This window comes from Zosterops lateralis, assembly GCF_965231275.1.
Source record: "Zosterops lateralis genome assembly, chromosome: 1".
Classification (NCBI taxonomy): Eukaryota; Metazoa; Chordata; class Aves; order Passeriformes; family Zosteropidae; genus Zosterops; species Zosterops lateralis.
Genome location: NC_139762.1, coordinates 151297101 through 151317829, shown reverse-complemented (window position 1 = coordinate 151317829; position 20729 = coordinate 151297101). Strand labels below are relative to the sequence as shown.

The 20729-nt window shown below is 50.0% G+C and overlaps 1 protein-coding gene across 1 annotated transcript; it reads right to left on the bottom strand.

Annotated features, from left to right (window-relative positions):
• Window positions 1–12450: 12450 nt before the first annotated feature.
• LOC310910660 (lymphocyte antigen 6E) lies at window positions 12451–18763 on the bottom strand. The gene is made up of 3 exons (XM_083863567.1): window positions 18651–18763; window positions 14343–14462; window positions 12451–13232 (listed from the first exon to the last, which is right to left on the bottom strand). Exons 1-3 carry the CDS (start codon window positions 18700–18702, stop codon window positions 13024–13026), a joined length of 381 nt encoding a protein of 126 aa, XP_083719693.1. The 5' UTR covers window positions 18703–18763; the 3' UTR covers window positions 12451–13023.
• Between the last annotated feature and the right edge of the window lie 1966 nt (window positions 18764–20729).

Genomic DNA, 20729 nt, shown 5'->3' with positions numbered 1-20729 from the left:
TGAGGTTGGGAGAGGTGTCAGGAGCATCCCTTTCAGAGTCAAACCAGCACCACTTTCTCTACCAAACCCTGTCCTCAAGTGCCACATCCACGGGTTTTTTGAGCACTTCCAGGGTTGTGACTCCATCACTACCCTGGAGTCTGTTCCAATGCCTGACAACCCTTTCTGCAAAGAAATGTTTCCTAATATCCAATCTGAACATTCCCTGGTGTGACTTAAGGCTGATTTGTCTTGTCCTGCCTTGGGATGTTAAGAGTTTTTCTAGGAATACTGGATAAAAAGTCCAGTCATCATCTCTCCAAATCTAAAGCTCCAGAATCATGGGATGGCTTGGGTTGAAAGGGAATTTAAGGACTATCCAGTCCCAGCCTCCTTCCATGGTCAGGGACATCTTCCACTATCCCAGACTGCTCCAGATCCCGTCCAACCTGGCCCTGGATACTTCCAGGTGTGGAGCAGCCATAACTTTTCTCAAAATCCATTCCAGAGCCTCCCCATCCTCATAGGGAAGAATTTTTCCCTAATATCCAATCTAAAAGTGGTCTCAGCATTTCAGCAATCCCTGTTGCTTTTCCAAACACCACTTCTGGGTGACTTCCATCCCCAGGAATTCTGACGGATTGTTTTCACAGTTGCCTCTCTAATACAGTAATTATGTGGATTATGAGACCTAAGCAGTTATTTCCAGCCCCAAAAATTACCTAGGGAAAGGCATTTAGGTATGTTCCAGGTCTGGCATTCCTCGTGTTCAGCAGAAAATGTTATAATTCTATTAAAAAGGCAAAATCCTCTGATGGTGTTCGCCTTGTTCGTAGGGAAAAAAAAAAAAAAAAAAAAAAGAGAGAAAAATAAATGAATGGGGTGTGGTTTCTGGTATTAAGCAGCCTCAAACAATGTGTGTTAAATTACTGGTTTCACCTGCACAGCTGAAATGTGATCTCCCTCGCCTCAGAAAATCTTGGATGGAAGAATCTCCGCTACCACCCTGCTCTAAATCCTGTTCCTTCCTTCGCTCCAGAGAGTGGTTTTGGGGGGGTGTCAACACACTTTGTTTATGGTTTCAGTTGATCTTATCTGAGTCCTCAAATGTTTCTTCTTTTATGCACACTCTGTGCTGCTGCTTTGCATGGCTGGCAACTCACCAAAAAAACCCCACAAAAACTAATGACAATATTCAAGTATTGTTTTGTCGAATTCTTTTTATTATTTTGTAGGAAACCAAAACCTGTTCTATTGGGGGGGGTGGGGGGTCATCCCACTATAATTGCATAAATAAAAGACAACTAAAAAGACACAAAAATAGACGTTTTTTCAGTGTATCTGTTCAAAGGGAAATTAATACAACTCTTGCAGTTCAGATGAGTTCGTTATCATAAATAAAAGGAAAAGTTCAGCCAAATCTTTACTTCTATCCTGAGAATCCCGTGCCAAACTTTTCCTGTCCTACCTCACCAGCTGAGGCAGTCTCAGGGTGGAGGCATCTTCATCAGACCTGTCTCACTTGCATCCAGCCTGGAAACCTCCGAATCCCACAACTTCCCAGGCTGCCCAGCTCCTTTGCAAATCCTAAAATCCCCCATCCACCTCCAGGGCAGAGTTTCAGGGACCAAGGCCTGCAGGCACTGACAGCCTTCTTGACTTAATTATTTTGAACTCTCCATATTCATAACTCTAATTGGCTCTTGATGTATCTCCTATGAATCCCAAATTTTCAGAACAGGCAGATGCAGGAGTGAAAGATGGGATTGGATTTAAGGGTGGAGAGGTGCTGACATGACACTGTGACGTGCTAGTGCCAAGCTTTTGTTGGAAGAGGAGTTAAAGATCATCCCATTCCAGCCCTTCCCATGGACAGGGACATCTTCCACTATCCCAGGCTGCTCCAAGCCCCATCCAACCTGGTCTCGGATACCTTCAGGGATGGGGCAGCCACAGGGCTCTGGGAATTCCATTCCAGCCCCTCACCACCCTCACAGGGAAGGATTTCTTCCCAATATAACTTTACCCTATTCCTGTTTGAAGCCATTCCCCCTTGTCCTGTCCCTCCACCCCTTATCCAAAGTCCCTCTCCAGCTCTCCTGAATCCCCTTCAGGCACTGGAAGGGGCTCTGAGGTCTCCCTGGATCCTTCTCTTCTCCAGGCTGGACATTCCCAGCTCTCCCAGCCTGGCTCCAGAGCAGAGGGGCTCCAGCCCTTGGAGCATCTCTGTGGCCTCCTCTGGACTCATCCAGCAGCTCCAGGGTCAGGGATGAAAGGCACTCACAGCAGCAGCAGGGATGGGTTACTCTGAGCACTGAGCTGCTGCTGGGAAGATGTCAAGGATTAAATCACCACGAATTTCACCTCTGGGACATCACAGTCCCCGGCTGTGCCTCACAGAAACCAAAATTCTCTGGAGCTGAGATTCTTGCAGCAGGAAGAGAGGAATTAGACAGGTATCCCTGCCCTCCTCCATCTCCTCCATTGAAGAGGAATGTCTTTAAAAGTTAAAGAGAATGCTGGAAAAGCAAAGTAAAAAATAAAGAATGCCAAGCCTGACTCTGGCCTATCCCTCTGAATAATGACACAGGAATCCAACCCTGCAGCTCTTTCAGAGCCATTTTCACTAAGGCACCACTCATTAGCTCATTAGTCACAGCAGCCTTATTCCTCCTAATTGATTTTACTACAATCCCCTACAATGTATGGCCAGGATCCAACGTGTCTTTGCCTGGCTTAAAAAACATTACATTGGCACAGCTTTGGAGACACTTCATCCCTCTCCCAAGCCCCTGGAGTGTGTAAAGGTCAGGAGATTCCCATAACTGAGCTTCTGGAAGGGGCCCTCAGGGAAAGGACATGTGTCCTCTTGGTGGGACAAGCCATAGGCTCAAAGGATGCGATGCCTTGGGAAGGCTGACCTGGAACAGAGACTGGACACAGCTGGAGAATAAAGTAGATATTTATTGAAAGGCCTTTAGGGTACACCATGGGCAGGACAGGGCCTGACCAGGGCTACACCCAAGGTGGACCCAAAATGGTCACAAAAATGGTCGACCAGTCATGAGATCTTGCATTTTTGTAAGTTTTGGTCCATTTGCATATTGAGGTTTAATTGTCCAATTCCAGCTCCAGGTTGTGAGGTCCCATCCTTCTTATTCCTCCCTTCAGTCCATCATTGTTTGTGCTTTTGGGCCTGAAAGTTGTCCTTGGTCTCCAGCAGGAAAAGGATTTGTTTTGTCTCCCTGCTCTGTGAAGAGCTGAGTGACACTTAATGTGAGGCTCAGAACTGCACCCCTGGGCAGCACAGAACCTGAAATATATGAAAGCTAAAGCTTAAGGCATCAGAGGCAGCTGAGCAGAGAGTTGTGGCTTTCACACCTGGGAGCAGGTGGGTTTGACACAGAGTGGAGCTGCAGAGGGATGGAGGAAGTTTGGCAGCTCTCTCCACACTGGTTTTCACCTCAGCATTGAATTGAGACAAAAAATCAAGGAATGGTTTGGGTTGGAAGAGACCCTCGAGATAATCTCATGCCAACCCCTTGCCATGGACAGGGACACCTTCTGCTGTCCCAGATTAATCCAAGTCTCATCCAACCATGAAGGGATGGGGCAGCCACAGCTGCTCTGGGAATTCCCAGGTGTGTCTCCACCCCCACAAGGAGGAATTCCTTCCCAATATTGCATCTAACTCTGCCCTCTGGCAGTTTGAAGCCATTCCCTGTGTCCTGTCCCTCTGTTCTTCATCCAAAGTCCCTCTCCAGCTCTCCTGGAGCTCCTTTAGGCACTGGAAGGAGCTTTGAGGTCTTCCTGGAGCCTTCTCTTCTCCAGGCTTGGCATTCCCAGCTCTCCCAGCCTGGCTCCAGAGCAGAGGGACTCTTTGGAGCATCATCTTGGTCTCCTCTAGAATTGCTCCAGCAGCTCCACGTCCTTATGCTGAGGCCCTCAGAGCTGGATACAGAACTCCAGATGAGATCTGGAGGGAGAGGAGCAGAGGGAGGAAATCCCATCCCTGGACCTACTGCTCACATTCCTTTTGATGCATCCCAGGGTTCTGTTGTCTCCTGGCTCCAACAGAGACCTGAGAGAATGTGATTAAAGCCAGGGCTTGGAGCAACCTGGGATAGCAGAATGTCTCCATGTCCATGGCAGGAGGTTGGACTGAGATTATCTTGAAGGTCCCCAGGTCAGAGCTCCCCACAAAGGGTTCTTTAACACTGCTGCTCATCCCAGATTCCCACCAGACCTCTCCATCCCTCCTTCTCTGCCCCAGCTACATGCTGCGAGCTGCTCCTGGTGCTCAGAGATGCTTTGGATCTCTGCTTTGGCTGTTCCCCAGGACAAGAAGGCAAGAGCAAGATGATTTACTTTTGGAAGGAGTCCTATTCCCTACAGGTAATCATTTACCTGCCCTTTTTTTTTTTTTTTTTTTTTTTTTTTTTTTTTTTTTTTTTTTTTTTTTTTTCCCAGCCTGTTTTTCTCCCTCTCTGAATTCCATGCAGGTACCTCTTATCTCCAGATTATTATTTAGATTAACCTCTGTGTAGCTCTTTAACTCTTTCTGGGTGAGACCTTCACTTCCATCACTTCCCTGCCCAGTGGCCAGCACATGGATACAGTGATCCCATGGGGGAATCTTAGAGGAGTTAATAATTCCTAAAGTGTGTTTATAACGATTGATCACATATTTATAACTAGTGGGAATTTTAATTCCTTCCCTATCAATTCTTTTCTCACTCCCTTTTGCTCTTTTTGCTCCTAAACTGAGAAATTCTCCCTCCCCTCAACCCTGACTGAGGCAGCAATCGCTTATTTGGAGATGATTTGCTCCATCCAGCATTTCAAAGGCATTGTTAACGATGCAGGAATGTAAATCACTCCATCAGTGTAGCTGTCACCTGCCTTAATTATCCCCTGCCTTCATTCCAGACTTAATCCAAGACACAGGAGATACTTTCCTACCTCAGTCACTTCTCGCTGACCCAGAAGGGAAGAACAAGGACAACACGTGTAAAACACTAAATAACCCAACTGAAAAGTACCAGCTTTGCCTCCAGGCCCTTTTCATCTCCCTCTAATCGTGCAGAGCTTGGCACCAGAGCTGGAAATATCCATGTTTTTTGGCTGCTGGGAGCTGCCCAAACCAGCATAAAACTTAAATGAAGATTCCACTGCCCAGGTGAGAGGCTCAGGGTGTCCTGCACCAAAAAACAGCCCAGGTGTGGCCTCCAGATGCTTGAGGATTTCAGGAAGATGTTTCTGATCCCAGAACTTGTGGCTGCCAGAGCATTTCTCCTTGGGAAAGGTGAGGAAAACAACACCTCTCCCCATGAGGAAAGGCTGAATTGGGATTTTTCTGCCTGGAGAAGAGAAGGCTCTGAGGAGACCTCAGAGCACTTTCCAGTGCCTAAAGGGGCTCCAGGAGAGCTGGAGAGGGACTTTGGAGAAGGGCCTGGGGTGGCAGGACAAGAGGGAATGGCTTCAGAATAAAAGAAGGCAGTTAGGAACGTGAGGCTTGTTCCAGATGTCTGGAAAAGGCCTTATCTCCTCCTTATCTGATCAGGCTGTTATCAGATACCCACAACACCCACCTCCTGTCCTGATCTACCCCCTCTCCTGCCCAAGCAGAGCCCAGCCACGGCAGAACTCAGTTCTCTGAGCTATCCCACCGTGTCAATCTGTGATTCCCAGCATTTCATGTGGTTTGGAACATGGATTTAACCCCAGGCAACACGAGGAGTCATGAGACAGATGGATTTTTTTCAGCCTGGAAAACAGACTGGGAAGGGAGGGCTCAGGGGGCCCCAGAGCATCTGCCATGGAAAAGGGTCAAAGAGAGGTCTGGGATGGATTTATTCCTTGCCCACAGGTTCCAAAGGAAGTCCTTTCTCCATCGTGTCTCTCAGGAGAAGGGGCTGGTGGTCCTGGAATGGCAACAAGGGAACGCACTGGCAGAACTGGGACCTGCCGCTGCCACCTCCTGACAAGAGGGGAAAATGCAAATCCCTCCTCCCAGCCCATTTCCCAAGGAAGGACTTTTCAGGATAATTTCGGTATTTTTAAATGTTCACTGTTGCCAGAATTCGTGGTTTGCAGTCACTTTAGTTCCAACCAGCTTGAGAAGAAGAAAACTCCGGGTGAAAACAACATAAGGAGAAAAAATTCAGTTTGTCTAAATTGCCTCGAACAACCCAGGAGTTGAATTCCAACAGGAGTAACTCCACCTTGTCCTTATAAAGAACCTGAGTGGTCACACACAAGGTGCCACCATCCTTTATCTACTGAGTGAACCGAACTTGAATAATTTTTTGGCATCTTTCCTTTCATAGTTTGTTACTAAATGGGACCAGCAGGTTTTACAGGTCTGAGCTCAGGTGCAAATCTCGGCCTTGTGGAGCAGCAAGGGGTGAGGGCAATGCCACAATCTGAGCAATGAGGGATGGAATCTGAGCCAGAAGCACCTGGCACCTGCGGGAAAACACCTGCGTGACCACATGTGACAAGAATCCGTGCAAAAAATTCGATCCACCCGGTAGTTGGTGCTAATTGGAGTGGAGCAGAGAGCACAGGGCTGCTCACACCTCTGCCCCCATGAGTTTTGGTGCTGGTTTTGTGTCACATTTCTGTGCAGATTTAACGCCCCCACGCAAAGAACAAGTGATCAATGTCAGCTCAATGTGGCCGAGCGTTCCCTGTATCCCAGGAAAGGTCAGGTCATGGAGACCCAGGCACGCTGTGCAACTCCTGAAGTCTCTTTTTCTTGGGAGAGGATAAGCAGGAAAGGTTGGAAGGTGTTCCCATAAAGCACCTCCTCATCTTTCCAGCCTCTTCCACCTTTCCAGCCTCCTTCAGGTGCCATTCCCCCTTTGTCCCCATGAGCTCTCAAAATCCATGGAATGTGGAGAAAAGGGAGCAGGGGTAAAGGAGGTGGAGATAGCACCGGTAGGAAGGTGGAGCTCTTGATTCAGCCTTTTTTTTTTTTTTTTTCTTTCTTCCTTTAGCACCACTCCAATTTTAAATTCCGAACTCCCTTCCTACATGCCTTTCTTGACTGCTCCATCTCAAAACTCCCAAATTAACCAGCTTTTTAGACACACCTCCTAAGTCCCAGAGCTTTTTCCTCCTCTGAAACCTGCGTTTGCCCCAGATAGAGAGGAGCCATGCCCAGAGAGATGGCAAAGGGTAGGACATCACCCCTCTACTCTGCCCTCATGAGATCCCACCAGGAATACTGTATCCAGGTCTGGAGTCATAAGCACATGGATGGCAGGAACCTGCTGGAGCAAATCCAGAGGAGGCCGTGGAGATGCTCCAAGGGCTGGAGCCCCTCTGCTCTGGAGCCAGGCTGGGAGAGCTGGGAATGTCCAGCCTGGGGAAGGGAAGGATCCAGGGAGAGCTCAGAGCCCCTTCCAGTGCCTAAAGGGGCTCCAGGAGAGCTGGAGAGGGACTTGGGATGAGGGATGGAGTGACAGGACACAGGGAATGGCTTCCCACAGCCGGAGGGCAGGGTTAGATGGGATATTGGGATGGAATTCTTCCCTGGGAGGGTGCTCAGGCCCTGGAATTCTCAAAGCAGCTGTGGCTGCCCCTGGATTCCTGGAAGTGTCCAAGGCCAGGTTGGATGGGGCTTGGAGCAATCTGGGATAGTGGAATGTGTCTCTGTCCATGGCAGAGGGTTGGAGTGAGACGATCTTGAAGGTCCCTTCCAACACAAACCATTCCAGGATCCTGTGATGGTGAGGCTGGAATTCTCCCACCTCGGCCCCATTCGGTGTCTCCCGTCCTGGGATGATCAGGATAACCTTGGGATGCCAGTGAGGAACATCTGAAGAGCAAACAGAAGATGTGCCACCATTTCCCTCAACTTTCCAAACAGCTGAAATACAGAAAGGCTCATCCTGGGGCTGTGCAGATCCTTAGGGAACAGCAGAAGCTGGGACGTGGGTGACAATGTGAGGAGAAATTGGAACGCCAGGCAGGAGGGATGTACAGGTTTCTTCTGTGACCCCTGGCTATGCTACATCCCCTCAGTCCCTGAAATATTCCCCGTCTCCACTGGAGCCCTCCCATCCCACAAAACACTTGCAAAATACAGACTGCAGTGGGAATTGCAGTCCAGCCCAGAATTATCCAGAGAAAAGGAATGAAACTGCCAAGCCCATCACTGTTATTCCGCATTTGTCTTACATTCCCCAGGGAATAAAATCCCCTCCTCCCGTGGGATCCAGCTGGGATCCCCATAAAATCTTTTAAACAAAAATTAGGATGACATAACTTTGGAGAGCTGAATGCTGGCAGAGTCGGGGGGCGGGGGGGAATCTCCAGATCTCCCACCCCTGTGTCTGTGTGTCCATGTGTCCGTGTGTCCGGGGGCAGGAGCAGGGCTGGATCCCCAAGAGTGCAGGAAGAGGAGCAGCTGCCCACGGAAACCCACACAGGGCCCTTTCTGTGCCCAAAATAGCTGCTCTCTCCCACAAGGAGGAGTGCAGGCTCCAAGGCCAAATCCCATTCCCAGGAGGGTCACGGCCAAGTCAGGGATATTTATGAGCTATTGAAGGCAAAGACAATCCTTGTTCTTTATCCATCCCCAGGAAGAGATTCCAATGGCCTTGAGATGAAATGTAGGAATTTAACCCTTCTTTAGCCTCTAAATTCGGTCTGTCCTTTTATCCAGCCCACAGCCCACAGCCCTGACCTTGGAATACAATCCAGACATTTTCCTTCCACACAGAACAGGAGTTAATATCTGGAATATCCACAGAACCACCCAAAAAATCTCCTTCCAAATGTATTTTCTTAAATTATTAATTCCATATTTTTTTTTATTAGAGTATAAGAAACAAGATGGAACATACACTTCACTTTATACTTAGGTTAATATATTTAAAGGGATGGATGCTTCTTTATCCCGCTTATCCCATTACAATAAAGATAATACACGGTTACAAATCTCACAGATAGCGATTAGTAAAATCAACATTTCAGGGAAACCACCTCGGATCATCCAAGAAAGCTGAAATAAAACGTGCCAACTTTTTTTTTTTTTTTTTTTTTTTTTTCCTGCAACATTTTATTGGCTTCATATATTTCCATTTGATGAAACAGGAGGATTAGGGCTGGGGAAAAAGTGCTCCCATGGACAATGTTAGACTTGGGAAGTCTCTTAAGCCTTTAATTTCTCAATTTCCATGATCAGAGCAAAGCTGGATGAATTAAAACCTTCAATCTGTCTCTGCTGATGATGACTCCCTGCTTTGGGGTGCAATTATTTGGTTTGAGGCAGCTCATCCGCTTTAATTTCGGAGATTTGGACTCCAAAGTCCCTCCACCAAGTCTGGCAAAAGCCAGTAGGTGGCAGGACCAACTCAGGGCTTGGCTTCCCTGGGCACCATGGGCATTCCCAAAATGTAAAACTGGGCACTTCTGTTCCCATTCCCGCTCAGCGGCCTCAGAGAGGGGTGAAATAACTCCATCAGGATCGAGGATCCAAAGCCACCTTCATCCCAACCTGCTGAGACCAACCGGAGCAAGGGAAAGGGCCCTCCAGGCATCCAGATGTGCACCACATCTGCTTTTTCCAGAGGGCATGGATCCTATAACTCATCCCATGGACACACAGAGCTTCCCACAGGAGTGGTGGGACCACAGCCTCCTTTTCTCATGGCAAACAGAGTCCCTGGGAGACAAATCCCTCCAAAGAAAACCCCAACTTGAGCAAATTGACACCAATCCTGGAGTAGCAAAGTGGATCCTTGGAGTAATAATTAAGCAACTGATCACTTGTTCTGTTGGAGCAAGGAAGTCACGTCAGGTTTGTGGTTTCCAAAAGAAATTTTGCCCTTAAAAAAACAAAAAAAAACCAAAAAAAACAACTCTCAAAACCAGCTGGAAGAACTATGCTCATTTTGAAGTCCTTTTCTTGGGCAAAGAGCAAACCCCCAGATCCTGGGTGGGAAGCGCTGATGCCACAATGGATTTTGAGCATTTTTGGACAGTTCACAAAAATTCGAGCCCTTGGTGGGGTAGTGGGAGATGGCAGCAGCTACTGGTGAATTACAGCCATTTCCAGGATGGAAGCACTGAAACCATTTTCTCAGGAACACACTACAAAGTGGGCAGGTATTTCACTTTAGCTCTTAATTTCCAATTAAAAAACTCTTCCACAATATTTTATGCTTCTAGAGAGCCAAACCTCCTCGCTTCGTAACCTCTTCTCTTGTCAGAACAGGTGAGTATCTGAGTTTTCTACTCAGATTTCAATTTCTTAATTCCACAATCCACAGAAACACATCCAAAGCTCTTCAGGGCTGTCCCACCACAGCCCTCAAATTCCAAATCCAGCATTTGGTTTACAACCCACCAGTCTGAACACTTCATAAATCCTATTTATTGTCTTATTATTAATGGCTTTAATTACTTCACCTGCCCATTTTTAGGCCTGGGTTTTACAACAGACAAGGTTCTCACCAGATTTGTCATTCTGGAGATTTGGGGGCAAAAAATAAACCTAAATAAAGAGTAGGACCAGGAATAGTGAGAGTTGGCATGAGTGATGAGAAAGTGCTTGGGATTCAACTGTGACAAGCTGTCACCCCCTCCCTCTCTCAAACACACACGGATTTATCCAACAGAGCTTTGCCAGGAAAGGAAATACTGAAAATATCCCTTTTTTCCATATTCTACATCAGTGTACATGGGAAGGAAGAGACAAAAAGAGAGCAAGGAAGAAAAACAAATCTCCACGTGAAATTTACCCAACAACCCTCAGGTCAGTCTCCTAGAAACTCCATGAATAATATTTGTTATTTATTGGGATCAGCAGCCTCTGAATGCTCCTCCCGTGACCATTTGGTCCCAAATCCTTGGCACCAGCCAAGGAAACCCAAGAAAGGAAGGAGATGGCCCTTGGAGGAGACAACCAGGGCCCTTGGAGGAGACAACCCGTCTTCAGCCCATGGGGTTGTCCAGTGTGGCATCGTAAGGATCTTCATAAAAGCCTCAGGGCACAGCTGATGGCTTTGAATTTCAGCTCTTTGCTAAAGGTAATCGAGTCCCCAAACCAACCCCAAAACCTCTTTTCCAGATGGCCAGAAAAGACAGAGCCCCCCTAAATCCAATGCTCTGGGTGCCACCTCGGTGTCTCAGCAAGTGCTGGGGGACAAATGAACCGCAAAAAACCGAGGGTTTGAAGCCTTTTGGGAGGAAGGCTGAGGCACAGGGAAGCTGGGGAATATTCACCTCGGTTTAGGAAGTTCTTTTCCCCAATTTTCCCTGCGCTCCACGTGCATAGCAGAGGTTTGTGGGGCACCTCAGGCCCCAAGGTGGCAGGAGGATGCATTATCCAAAGGAAGGCACATCCAAGGACCAACGCAAGTGAGGCATTCTCCCCAAATTAACCACTAAATTGCAGATCACATCCCACTGACCCATCCCTCCTGTTGGAAAAGCTGTCATTAACATCTGTGTCACTTCAATTAAAAGGAGAGAAGGGAGGGGGAGAAAAAAAACATAAAACCACTTCTGTTACCATTATTTCTGTACAACTGCAACCACCTTTCATTTATCACTCCTCGAAGAGGGGACAGAGGTGAAACAGAAGGTTTGTGGAGCTTTTGTTTGGGTTTTGACACAGAACAGGAGAAGCAGGTACGAGGCATGGCCAAAATGTGCCAACACCTGGGTTTTGCTGCTAGAAATAGGAAAAAAAAAAAAAAAAAAAAAAGCCCAGTGCATCTCTGATCAATCAGTGGAAGTGACAAAAAGCTTGAACTTGGCTTGGTTTGTGTCGAGCAGGTCCACAGGCAAGCAGAGTAGGCAGGACTGATGACACAGAGAGGGCAGGAGGAAACATCTCCCATGGGACAGCTGAGAACTTCTAGGAAAAACCACCGTGCCTTCCTGGGACAGTTCTGGGACAGCAGATGTGGAAGTTTGGGTGGTGAAGTCACCTCCAGCAGTCCACAGGCACCATCAGGTATTGAAGGTTGGACCTAAAGATCTGGGTATTGACCTCTTCTCCTCTGACTTCACCAAATTTTTCAGACCTTCACCAAAATTTTTGCCCACAGTCATTCAGGTATCGCCATTGTGGTGGTCACTATGACAAGTCCAAAGTGGGGAAACTGAGGCACCAAGTCTTTGTAAAATGAAGATTCACTTCAGAGTCTTGCTGCCAGGGTCACTGCTCCATCAGGGTAGCCTCAGACCCCAAAACCTGGCATTGATCACTAAAACGCACCTGGACAAAGACATTCCCAGGGGAGGTGGAACAAGCTGGCCCAGAGGTTTTTATCAGGAAGGACAGCAACGGGGAGGAGATGGATTTGCTGCTCACAACTGGAAAGGATGTGGAGATGAAGCACCCAAAAGCTGCTCAGGAGGGTGAGGGACCCTCATGCTGGGTGCAATATCAGGATTTTCCATAAAAGAGTTCCTAATCCCTGGAGCAAGGAAACACACACACGTCCCATCTCAGGTAACAACAGGAGCAAGTTTATTGAGGTCTGGCACTTACAGAACTTGGAAGGACAAGGTACACGGCATTGGTTTTCCAGAAAAGTCAGCCCAGGATCAGAAGAAACAAGACTATTTTTATAAAAAAAAGACTGCAGCTGTGAGGGGCCTGGAATGTGTCTCCCTTTGGATCCTGCATTCCCGCTGCCTGTGCCACCCACGTGCTGGAGCAGACCTGGTGGTGCTTGGGGCGAATCTGTTCTCAGAGTCCCAGCCTGGTTTAACCAACCTTAGAAATGAGGAGGTGGAGGGGGTGTTATTAATAGGTAGAAAAAGCAGAAACCCTTCCAAAATCATCCACCTTGGCGAAGTAGGAACGAGAGTGCAGCGGCAGGAGACGTTCCACAGGAGGAGGAGAAACAGCTCGGCCAAACCGCCCAGGATCTCCAACGCTTGGAAGAGCAAAAAAAGTCTGGGAAACAATCACCTTGGAAGCCTGCTGAGAAACAGAGGATCCTCCTTGCAGACAGCAACAGAGAAGATATTGGCTAACGAGACCCGTGGGAGGCGGCTCTTCCTCGGGCAGCCCCGTCACTCGCGAGCCCGGAGGACGTAGAGGAGGCTGACGAGAATTCCCAAGGCCAGGATGCTGGAGCTGGCTCGGACACTGCTGGAGCCGCTGATGTTGCAGAGGAAGGAGTCACAGCAGTAAACTGAGGCAGCCGCTATTCCCAGGTTGATCCCGGCGCTGGGGCAGATAGGGGAGCATCCCTTGGAGATGGACTGGCCGGATTTGCCGCCTGGATTCGGGGCGGGGTGGAGAGAAAGGGAGAACAGAAAGGTTTAGAAGGGGGTTTTTTTGGGGGGGGGTTTCTGGTCACCTGCTCTGCAAAGGAACTGCAGCACTGATAGAGTGGGGGTGGCGCAGATGGCACAGGGAGGATGAAGTGCTCCAGAGAGGATGAAGTGGTTCTCGGAGACAGGAATCCCAGCCAGCCCCTCTTATCAAGGATCACCCATGACAAGCTCCCACAAACACCCTAGAGACCACACAACACCCCAGGGACGCCCCTTTGGATCGGCCAACGTTCAGCTGCAACGGCTCCGGTGAGGAATCCCAAAAATCCCTCTTGAGCTTCACTCTGGGGCTCCTCAAGGGAGACAGGGAGCACTGGGGAGACACTTGGGAGTGAGGTTTGCATTTCCAGAGAGGCACAGCCCACGTTAAGAGGCAGGAAAGAGGAAACCATGAGCACTGGGCTATTAAGGGAACTTTATAAAAGCTTCCAGTCTCTGTTTGTGCACATCTGACCCACCCACGCTGCAGATTTGGGCATGAAATTCCCCCTCCTGGTGGGGAGAGTCAGGATGGGCTCTGGTTCCTTCAAAGGCATCAGGAGATCTGCCAGAGCATCCTGCCTTCCTCAGAGCAGCAGCTGGGAAGGACAGAGCACCCCAAATCTCTCCAGGCACTCAGGAAGGAAACCCGCAACCCCTCCCTTCCCGCCTCGTCCACAGAAAGCGAAACAAAGGTGGGACTCAGGGACGAAGAGCCCAAACACAAGGCAAAAAATCAGCAGGAACAGCAACCTTGGAGCTTCCCACACGGGGAGCCTGCAGCATCCTCCACGCTTTCACTTATTCATCAGCAAACTCCCCACCCCCAGCCTGAAATTCCCCCCGGAGTGGCGGGCATCGGAGCAGGCACGTGGGCTCTAACGTGACTCCTCCTGGCAGCAAGTCCCTCCCAAGAATTCCCGTGGGATGGTCCGACACTCCAGTTGCTAAGCAGAACTTTCCCTTTTTTTTTTTCTCCCCCAGCCAGGAGAAGGAGAAGCCTGGCTGCAGCTCAGCAGGTGACCCAGGAGAGAAGCCAGGAGGGGGCAGGAGGAGGTGCTGTCACCACTCACCGAGCCCCACGCCGACGTACGTCGTCACGCAGTGGTTCTCATTCTCCCCACACTTGACAGGCTTCAGGCAGGCCCAGTTGGAGGAGGCATCCGAGCAGGAAAAGCAGATGAGCGTGTGGGCTGCAAGAGAAAGGCAAAGCTCATTTTAGGGGCTGGTGGGAAGATGTCCTCGCTTGGAGGTCGCCACCTCTGTCCCACAGGGATGTCTCGCATCTGCCCACAGCCACATTTTCTGTTTCAGTTTTATCAGCCTGAAATAGGGGATTCCACCCAACCCCAAAAAAAAAAAAAAAAAATTGGGCAAGCGAAGGGTTCAAGCCTCAGGGAGGTATTTCAAGCTCTTATCAGCTAAATCTGATACAATCACAGCCTGGCACCTTCTGTCACCCCTGTTTGCACCAAGAATGTGTCCGAGCTACAGCTGCCAACTTGAAACCAAACTCCAGAGGTGAATTTTTGAGGTTTGGGCTGGTTCAACTCAGCCATCACGGACACGGTGTCCCTGCCTGGGGCAGGGCGGTTGGAACTGGATGATCTTCAGGTCCTTCCCAAGCGAAACCATTCTGATTTTATGATTCTGTGTCATTGATGGGAAATACTCCAGGTGTGACCACAAGTTCAAACCTCCCATGACCTGGCTTTGGGCACCAAGATCAGGCCTGAGCTTTGAGCTGGAGCACGTGGTGGAAATGATTTTTCAGCTGCAGAAAGCACCTGCAAGACCAGCAGGTCCCTTAAAATTACAGAATCACGGAATCATTTCAGGAAAAGACCCCTAAGATCTTTGAATCCAACCATTAACCCAGCGCTGCCAAATTCACCACTAAACCAAGCCTCTAGGCAACACAGCTGCACAAATTTTTGTATGCTTCCAGGGATGGTGATTACACCACTGTTCCAAAATTTGACCAGTGAAGAAATTTTTCCTCACTTCCAAACTGAACCTCCCCTGAAGTAGCTTGAGGCCATTTACAGCTTATCCTACAGCAGCAGGATGGACTAGCTAGCTCCTATCCCTCATCCCTCACAAAGAGGAATGACTGGAAAACAGCATTTGGGGTGGGGAATGGTTGTGGAGACAGCCTGGACCAGAGACTCAGCGGGGCCACGGGCACTTTGATCTCTGTATTTTACACACAAGAGCATCACATCCGTGCTGCAGTTGTTGACCTACATATGCAGACAGATCAGGTCTGCTCCCAACGTTCCACGGACTCGGGATTTTGGAGCTCCCAGGCAGCCCTTCCACGAGGCTTTTCCCTTTCTGTATTTACAGGATGCAGAGCAGGGGCTGGTTCACGGTGGGAAGTGCAAGGCAGCCCCGTCCCTGCTCCCACCTCCTTCAGCCCCACCACAAATGGATCTTTAAAGAATCGTGGAATGGTTTGGGTTGGACAGGAGCTTCAGGGTCACTCAGTTCCAAGCCCCTGCCATGGGCAAGGACACCGTCCACTGTCCCAGGCTGCTCCAAGTCCTGTCCAACCTGGCCCCTTGGACACTTCCAGGGATGGGGCAGCCACAGATTCTCTGGGAAGCCTGTGCCAGGGCCTCTCCACCCTCACAAGGGAGAAGAATTTCTTCCCAATAAACCTAAACCTACTCTCTTTCAGCTTGAAGCCATTCCTGCTTGTCCTATCCCTGTAAAAAAAAAAAAAAAAAATCTCTCTCCAGCTTTCTTGTAAACCCCCTTGGACTGTTTTCCTAAGGAAGTGAAGCAGGAGAAGCCTTGGGAGAGCTCCCTGAGGCTCAGCAGTTCCTGACATGGACATTTTGAAGAATTATTATTTGGACAAATATTGCTCAGCATCTGTCCCACTCTGCCATAGGACCGCACCGCATCTCAAGGTTCTTCTCATTCCTGTTTCTCTCAGGAAAATAAAAGGTTTCTACAAGAAAAATAAGAGGAAAAAAATAACAATTGCTCTCAGAGGAATGACTTTTGAGCAGCCACAGCTGAGGAGGGGAAAGAAAACAAAATATAATCTCAGGGAAACAGATTAAAGTGTGTTAGCGGGAGATCCTGAATGTCACAGCAGAGCAGCCAAATCTCTGCTTTGGAGTGGAAGCCAAGACCACAAGCCCCCAAGCAGGAATTTCCTGGGCTGGCTCAGGGATCCTCCAAGGATCCTCACTCTGGCAACCATCCCCATAACAAACTCCAGGTTACCTGAGCACACCAGCGCAGCCACCACATCCCACTGGGATTACAGGGCCACCAGCTGAGTCAAAACCTTCAGGAGAGATTCCTCAGTGGGTCTCTGCATTCAGGAGACAGGAGAGGAGGACTGGGACCAGCCACTGAGTCATCACCCCTTGCCGGGTTAGCCACAGCTCCATGTGGGAGTGAAGCCCAGCTCTGCTCCCAAGTCTCAGGTGACCTGTCCCAAAGCCTTCACCTCACAGCCACTCCCCGGGGGCGAACTGACTCACCCCAGGAATCTTCAGCAATCAGGGATGAAGTGGATTACAGGCTTCCTGTGGCCATTCAGGGAGGACAGATGTCCCCATATGTATTTGCTCGCTGCACTGAAGGCACTGAGTGGTGCAATGCTGTTCATTAAAGGTTCCATGAACAAACACACCAGAAATCTTCGGGCATGACATGAAAGTGCTGTTGGGCATGAAATTCTCTGCCATGTGACTCAGACCCTGCTCCTGCCACTGCATCTCTTACCTGTCCCCATGTTTTCCACTGTCACACCTACCCACCACCCCTTGTCTTAACAGAAAAAAAAAAAAAAAAAAATCTTTCCAAGAGAGGCAGAGTTTAAGAAAGGAAATATTTGGTCACTTTCTGCCCCAAAAAAAACGCCCACTGCAGAGTTATGAGAACACAAATAGGCTGAGTGGTTTAGACAAAAGGGACAAGAGGGGTGGCAGAATTAATTTCATGCAGCTGTAGATGGAGCAAAGAGTTGGAGCTCAAGGTTACAAGAAAAGAAGGGGAGAAAAATCCCGAGACTGAACAATGCAAAAGAGAAGCCTTGTTTCCACCAGTGGGAGAATTTATGTGTTTGTTTGTTTGTTGCTTGGCTTCTCAGAGGAACAAAGAGCTCCCAAAACTGAGCAGGGCGTTTAGGGGGAATTCCTTCAGATAAGGGCTGGAATCATTCTTGCAAAGACAGGGGAAAAAAAACGCCTTTAAAAGCTCCGGAATCCAGGAAAATGCTGTTGTTTCGGCAGCTTTTCCGTGCAGCCCCGATGCTGCTTTTTCCATTCTCTTAGGCAAAAATCCTTATCAAGATCCACAGGCAAGATCTTGGAGCAGGGGGTAAAGCTCTTGTGCGAAATCCCCCCGGGGTGTGCAGGAAGTGTCTGCAGATAAAACCACCTGCAACAAACGCTTGTGCCTGGATAAAAAAAAACTTACTTTTAAAGCTGAAAAGGGTTTTTTTTGGGGGGGGAATGAAACCCTTCACTGCCTTGGCCTGGCCCTCCCATCCTCCCAGAGCAGAGCACAAGGCAGCTGGGCTCTGCCCCAGACTCAAGGCTTCAATCCCGGATCCCACCGGGGGATGGGGGGAATGGGAAGGGCAGCAAACAGCCACTTCCATCTCAGCGGTGCCTTCGGAATACAAGAATGGACTCTGCTTTGCTCACAACTCTCCCGTTCGCTCTTTGTTTGGCTCCTCCAAGCAGAGACAGATGGGAGCAATACGCGGTTCTGCACGGCCCCGAGGAGTTCGGAGAGTGAGGAATGGAGTCCGTGGGGTAAAGGAGGGGACCGGGCAGGCCTCCGCCACTTGGGCAACTTGGCAGTTTGGAATACAGCAACAGGAACCGCAGGCGGCCCCGAGGATGCTCAGAGGGGACACCAGGGGCCACCACCACGGGCGGCTCTGCCCTGACTTGGCTCCATCAGCCATTGCCGGGGCTGGGCTGCCTCTCCCCTCCACCCTCCTTTTCCTGCATCCCAGCCCATCCCAGCGCCGTTATCCCGCCTGGCTGCGCTGGAAAAGGGAGAGCGGAGCCGGCCCTGCTCTTTGTTCGAGCCGCAACTGGGAAAAGCTCCAGGATATCCAGCCGGACATGCTCACCTCTGCACACACTAAGTTCCTGCTCCAGGAGGGACGCTGCTGCCAGGCGGCTCTTGGGAAGACACCCCCGCATCCCGCCCCGAACCGCAGCGTGGCTCAGCGCTGTGCCCCAGCCCCTTCCCAACCCTCATACCCCCTACAAACCTCCAACTTCCACAGCCAAGCCTGCCACACGCATCGCTCCCCCAGCCCCCAATTTGCTTTCTGGCGAGGGACTGGGGGAGCTGCGGGGGAGGCGATGGTGGCGGGGGCATCCCCTTCTTTCCCTCACCTCTCTCCACGCACAGCACGGCGGCGAGCACGGCGAGCAGGAGCGCCTTCATGATGGGGACGATGTGGCCGGAGAGATGCGCAGCGCGGCTGGAGGAGCTCGGGGCTGGCGGCAGGGCCGGGCGCCGGGGGTGGGGAAAGGCCGGCGGCTCCGCCCAGCGGGCCGGGCCCGGCCCCCGCCCCGCCTCCCCCCTCCGCCCCCCCGGCCGCGCCTGGTTTCGTTTCCCCGCTAGGGAGAACCGGGGCAGGGAAAAAGGCCATGGGAGTAACGTGTCGGCAAGGCAGCGGCTGGCCATCGGGGAACAGTGCCCCAAGAGCCTTGTTCCAGCCCCTTTCGGGTTCTCTCTGTTTCCCTGAAGGAAGAGACGGGAGTAGGGGGCTGCCTGTACGCTGGACTCCACTCATCCGCTCATCCAAGTCCAATCCTTACAACTCAGGTTATTCTGGAATTCCGTGATTCTCTGACTCCCTCTACCTATAGGACCTGCAGATTTCCTGCCTCCCTTCCCTCCTCCGTGCATCTCCTCTCACAGAGCCCCTGAGTTCTCACACATCCTCCTCCACATATTCAAAATCACCCTATACACACACACTGTATCCAGGGCTCACTGCACGGATCTCCTGCAGGCGAGACTCCCCCGAATACAGAACCCGTCTCTGCGTGCAACATCCCCTCTCTAGGTCTGACCCCTCTGCATGCACAGCCCCCACTCAAGATCCAAGCACATAAAGAACCAACTCCCCCATCTGTTGAGCGGAGCCTAAATTGGATTAGACATACAGGATTGGGAAGCTTGAAGAGCCCAGCAGCTGAAATGGCACAGGACCGCCTGGGTTGCTTGACAGGATGAGTCTTCAGACTGTAAATAAGTCCCCTGATGTTGGAGTGTCCCAAATTCAGTAGGTCCCATGGAAATTACTAAATCCTCTAGGAAAGGAGCTGCAGGAGGAGAAGTGGGGGAAGGCCCCTGTGAAACTGCCTGTCAGGATAGCCTGGGAATGGAGGATAAGGCTGGTGAGCCAGCAGGAAACAAGCAGGCTTGACAAACTCCGTGCCACAGATGGGTTTAATTCTGCAGAGTCAGCATTTCGTGGCGAATGCATCTGTCAGGAGAAATTCCGGCTCCTGTCTTGCCGGAGGCATTCAGAGCACTCTGCTGGGGAGGCAAACCCATGCCTGCAAATCCCTGCTTCCCTTTTCTTTCTTGCGGCTCGGTTTTATTTGTCACTGCCAGGTATTCTAGCAGGAACTGACTTCCGAGCAGTTTGGTCTCATCTCTTCCACTGGAACAGGCAGCTGGGGCAAACCAAATACTAAAAAAAAAAAAAAATGGGAAGTTTCAGCTTTGTGGTAACTTGAGAAAATGTAATTCAGTCACATGTGCAAAACTCCTGTTTCGTAGAGGCCAAGAAAGTAGATTTTGGTTGAATGTTGGGAAGAAATTCTTCCCTGTGAGGGTGATGAGGCCCTGGCACAGGTTTCCCAGAGAAGCTGTGGATGCCCCATCCTTGGAATTGTCCAAGGCCAGATTGGATTTGGCTTGGAGCACCCTGGGAGAGTGGGAGGTGTCCCTGCCCATGGCAGAGGTCTGGAACTGGGTGACCTTTAAGGTCTTTCCCAACACAGATTTGAGATTTTATGATACACTCTCCTCATCCCAAAGAGAACACTACAAGCATCTACAGCTTCCTGGATTTCTCCCACGCTTAAATTTAACATTATCAGCCCTATTTTTTTTTTTTTTTTTTTCCTGGAGAGGGCCTGTCCGCTGACAAGAAGATAAGGAAGAGATGTGACCTGAGAGTCACAGAGGTCCCAACCCAGCACAGGATCTGGAGTCATCCCGATACTGCTGGAATGTCTGGGCGGGAACAGCACTAATGACAGGATGCTGCAAAAGGAAGAGGTGACCAGAGCCACAAGGGACCGGTTTTCTGTGGTGGGAATTACACCAGGTGAGGAAGCAAGCCCTTCTGAGAACTCTGATCCTTTTGGGTCTCTTCCAACTCAGGATATTTTATATTCTATGGCCTAAGCTCATCTCCCACCTCCCCCCCCACAAAGGTTGTTGTGTGGGAC

Excerpts from the sequence above, each read along its gene's own strand:
- LOC310910660 (XM_083863567.1), bottom strand. The coding sequence starts at position 18,702 with ATGAAGGCGCTCCTGCTCGCCGTGCTCGCCGCCGTGCTGTGCGTGGAG. Across the intron at positions 14,463-18,650 it reads CGTGCTGTGCGTGGAGAGAG|CCCACACGCTCATCTGCTTT; the intron begins GTGAGGGAAAGA and ends TTTCTCTTGCAG. Across the intron at positions 13,233-14,342 it reads GTACGTCGGCGTGGGGCTCG|GCGGCAAATCCGGCCAGTCC; the intron begins GTGAGTGGTGAC and ends CCCCGAATCCAG.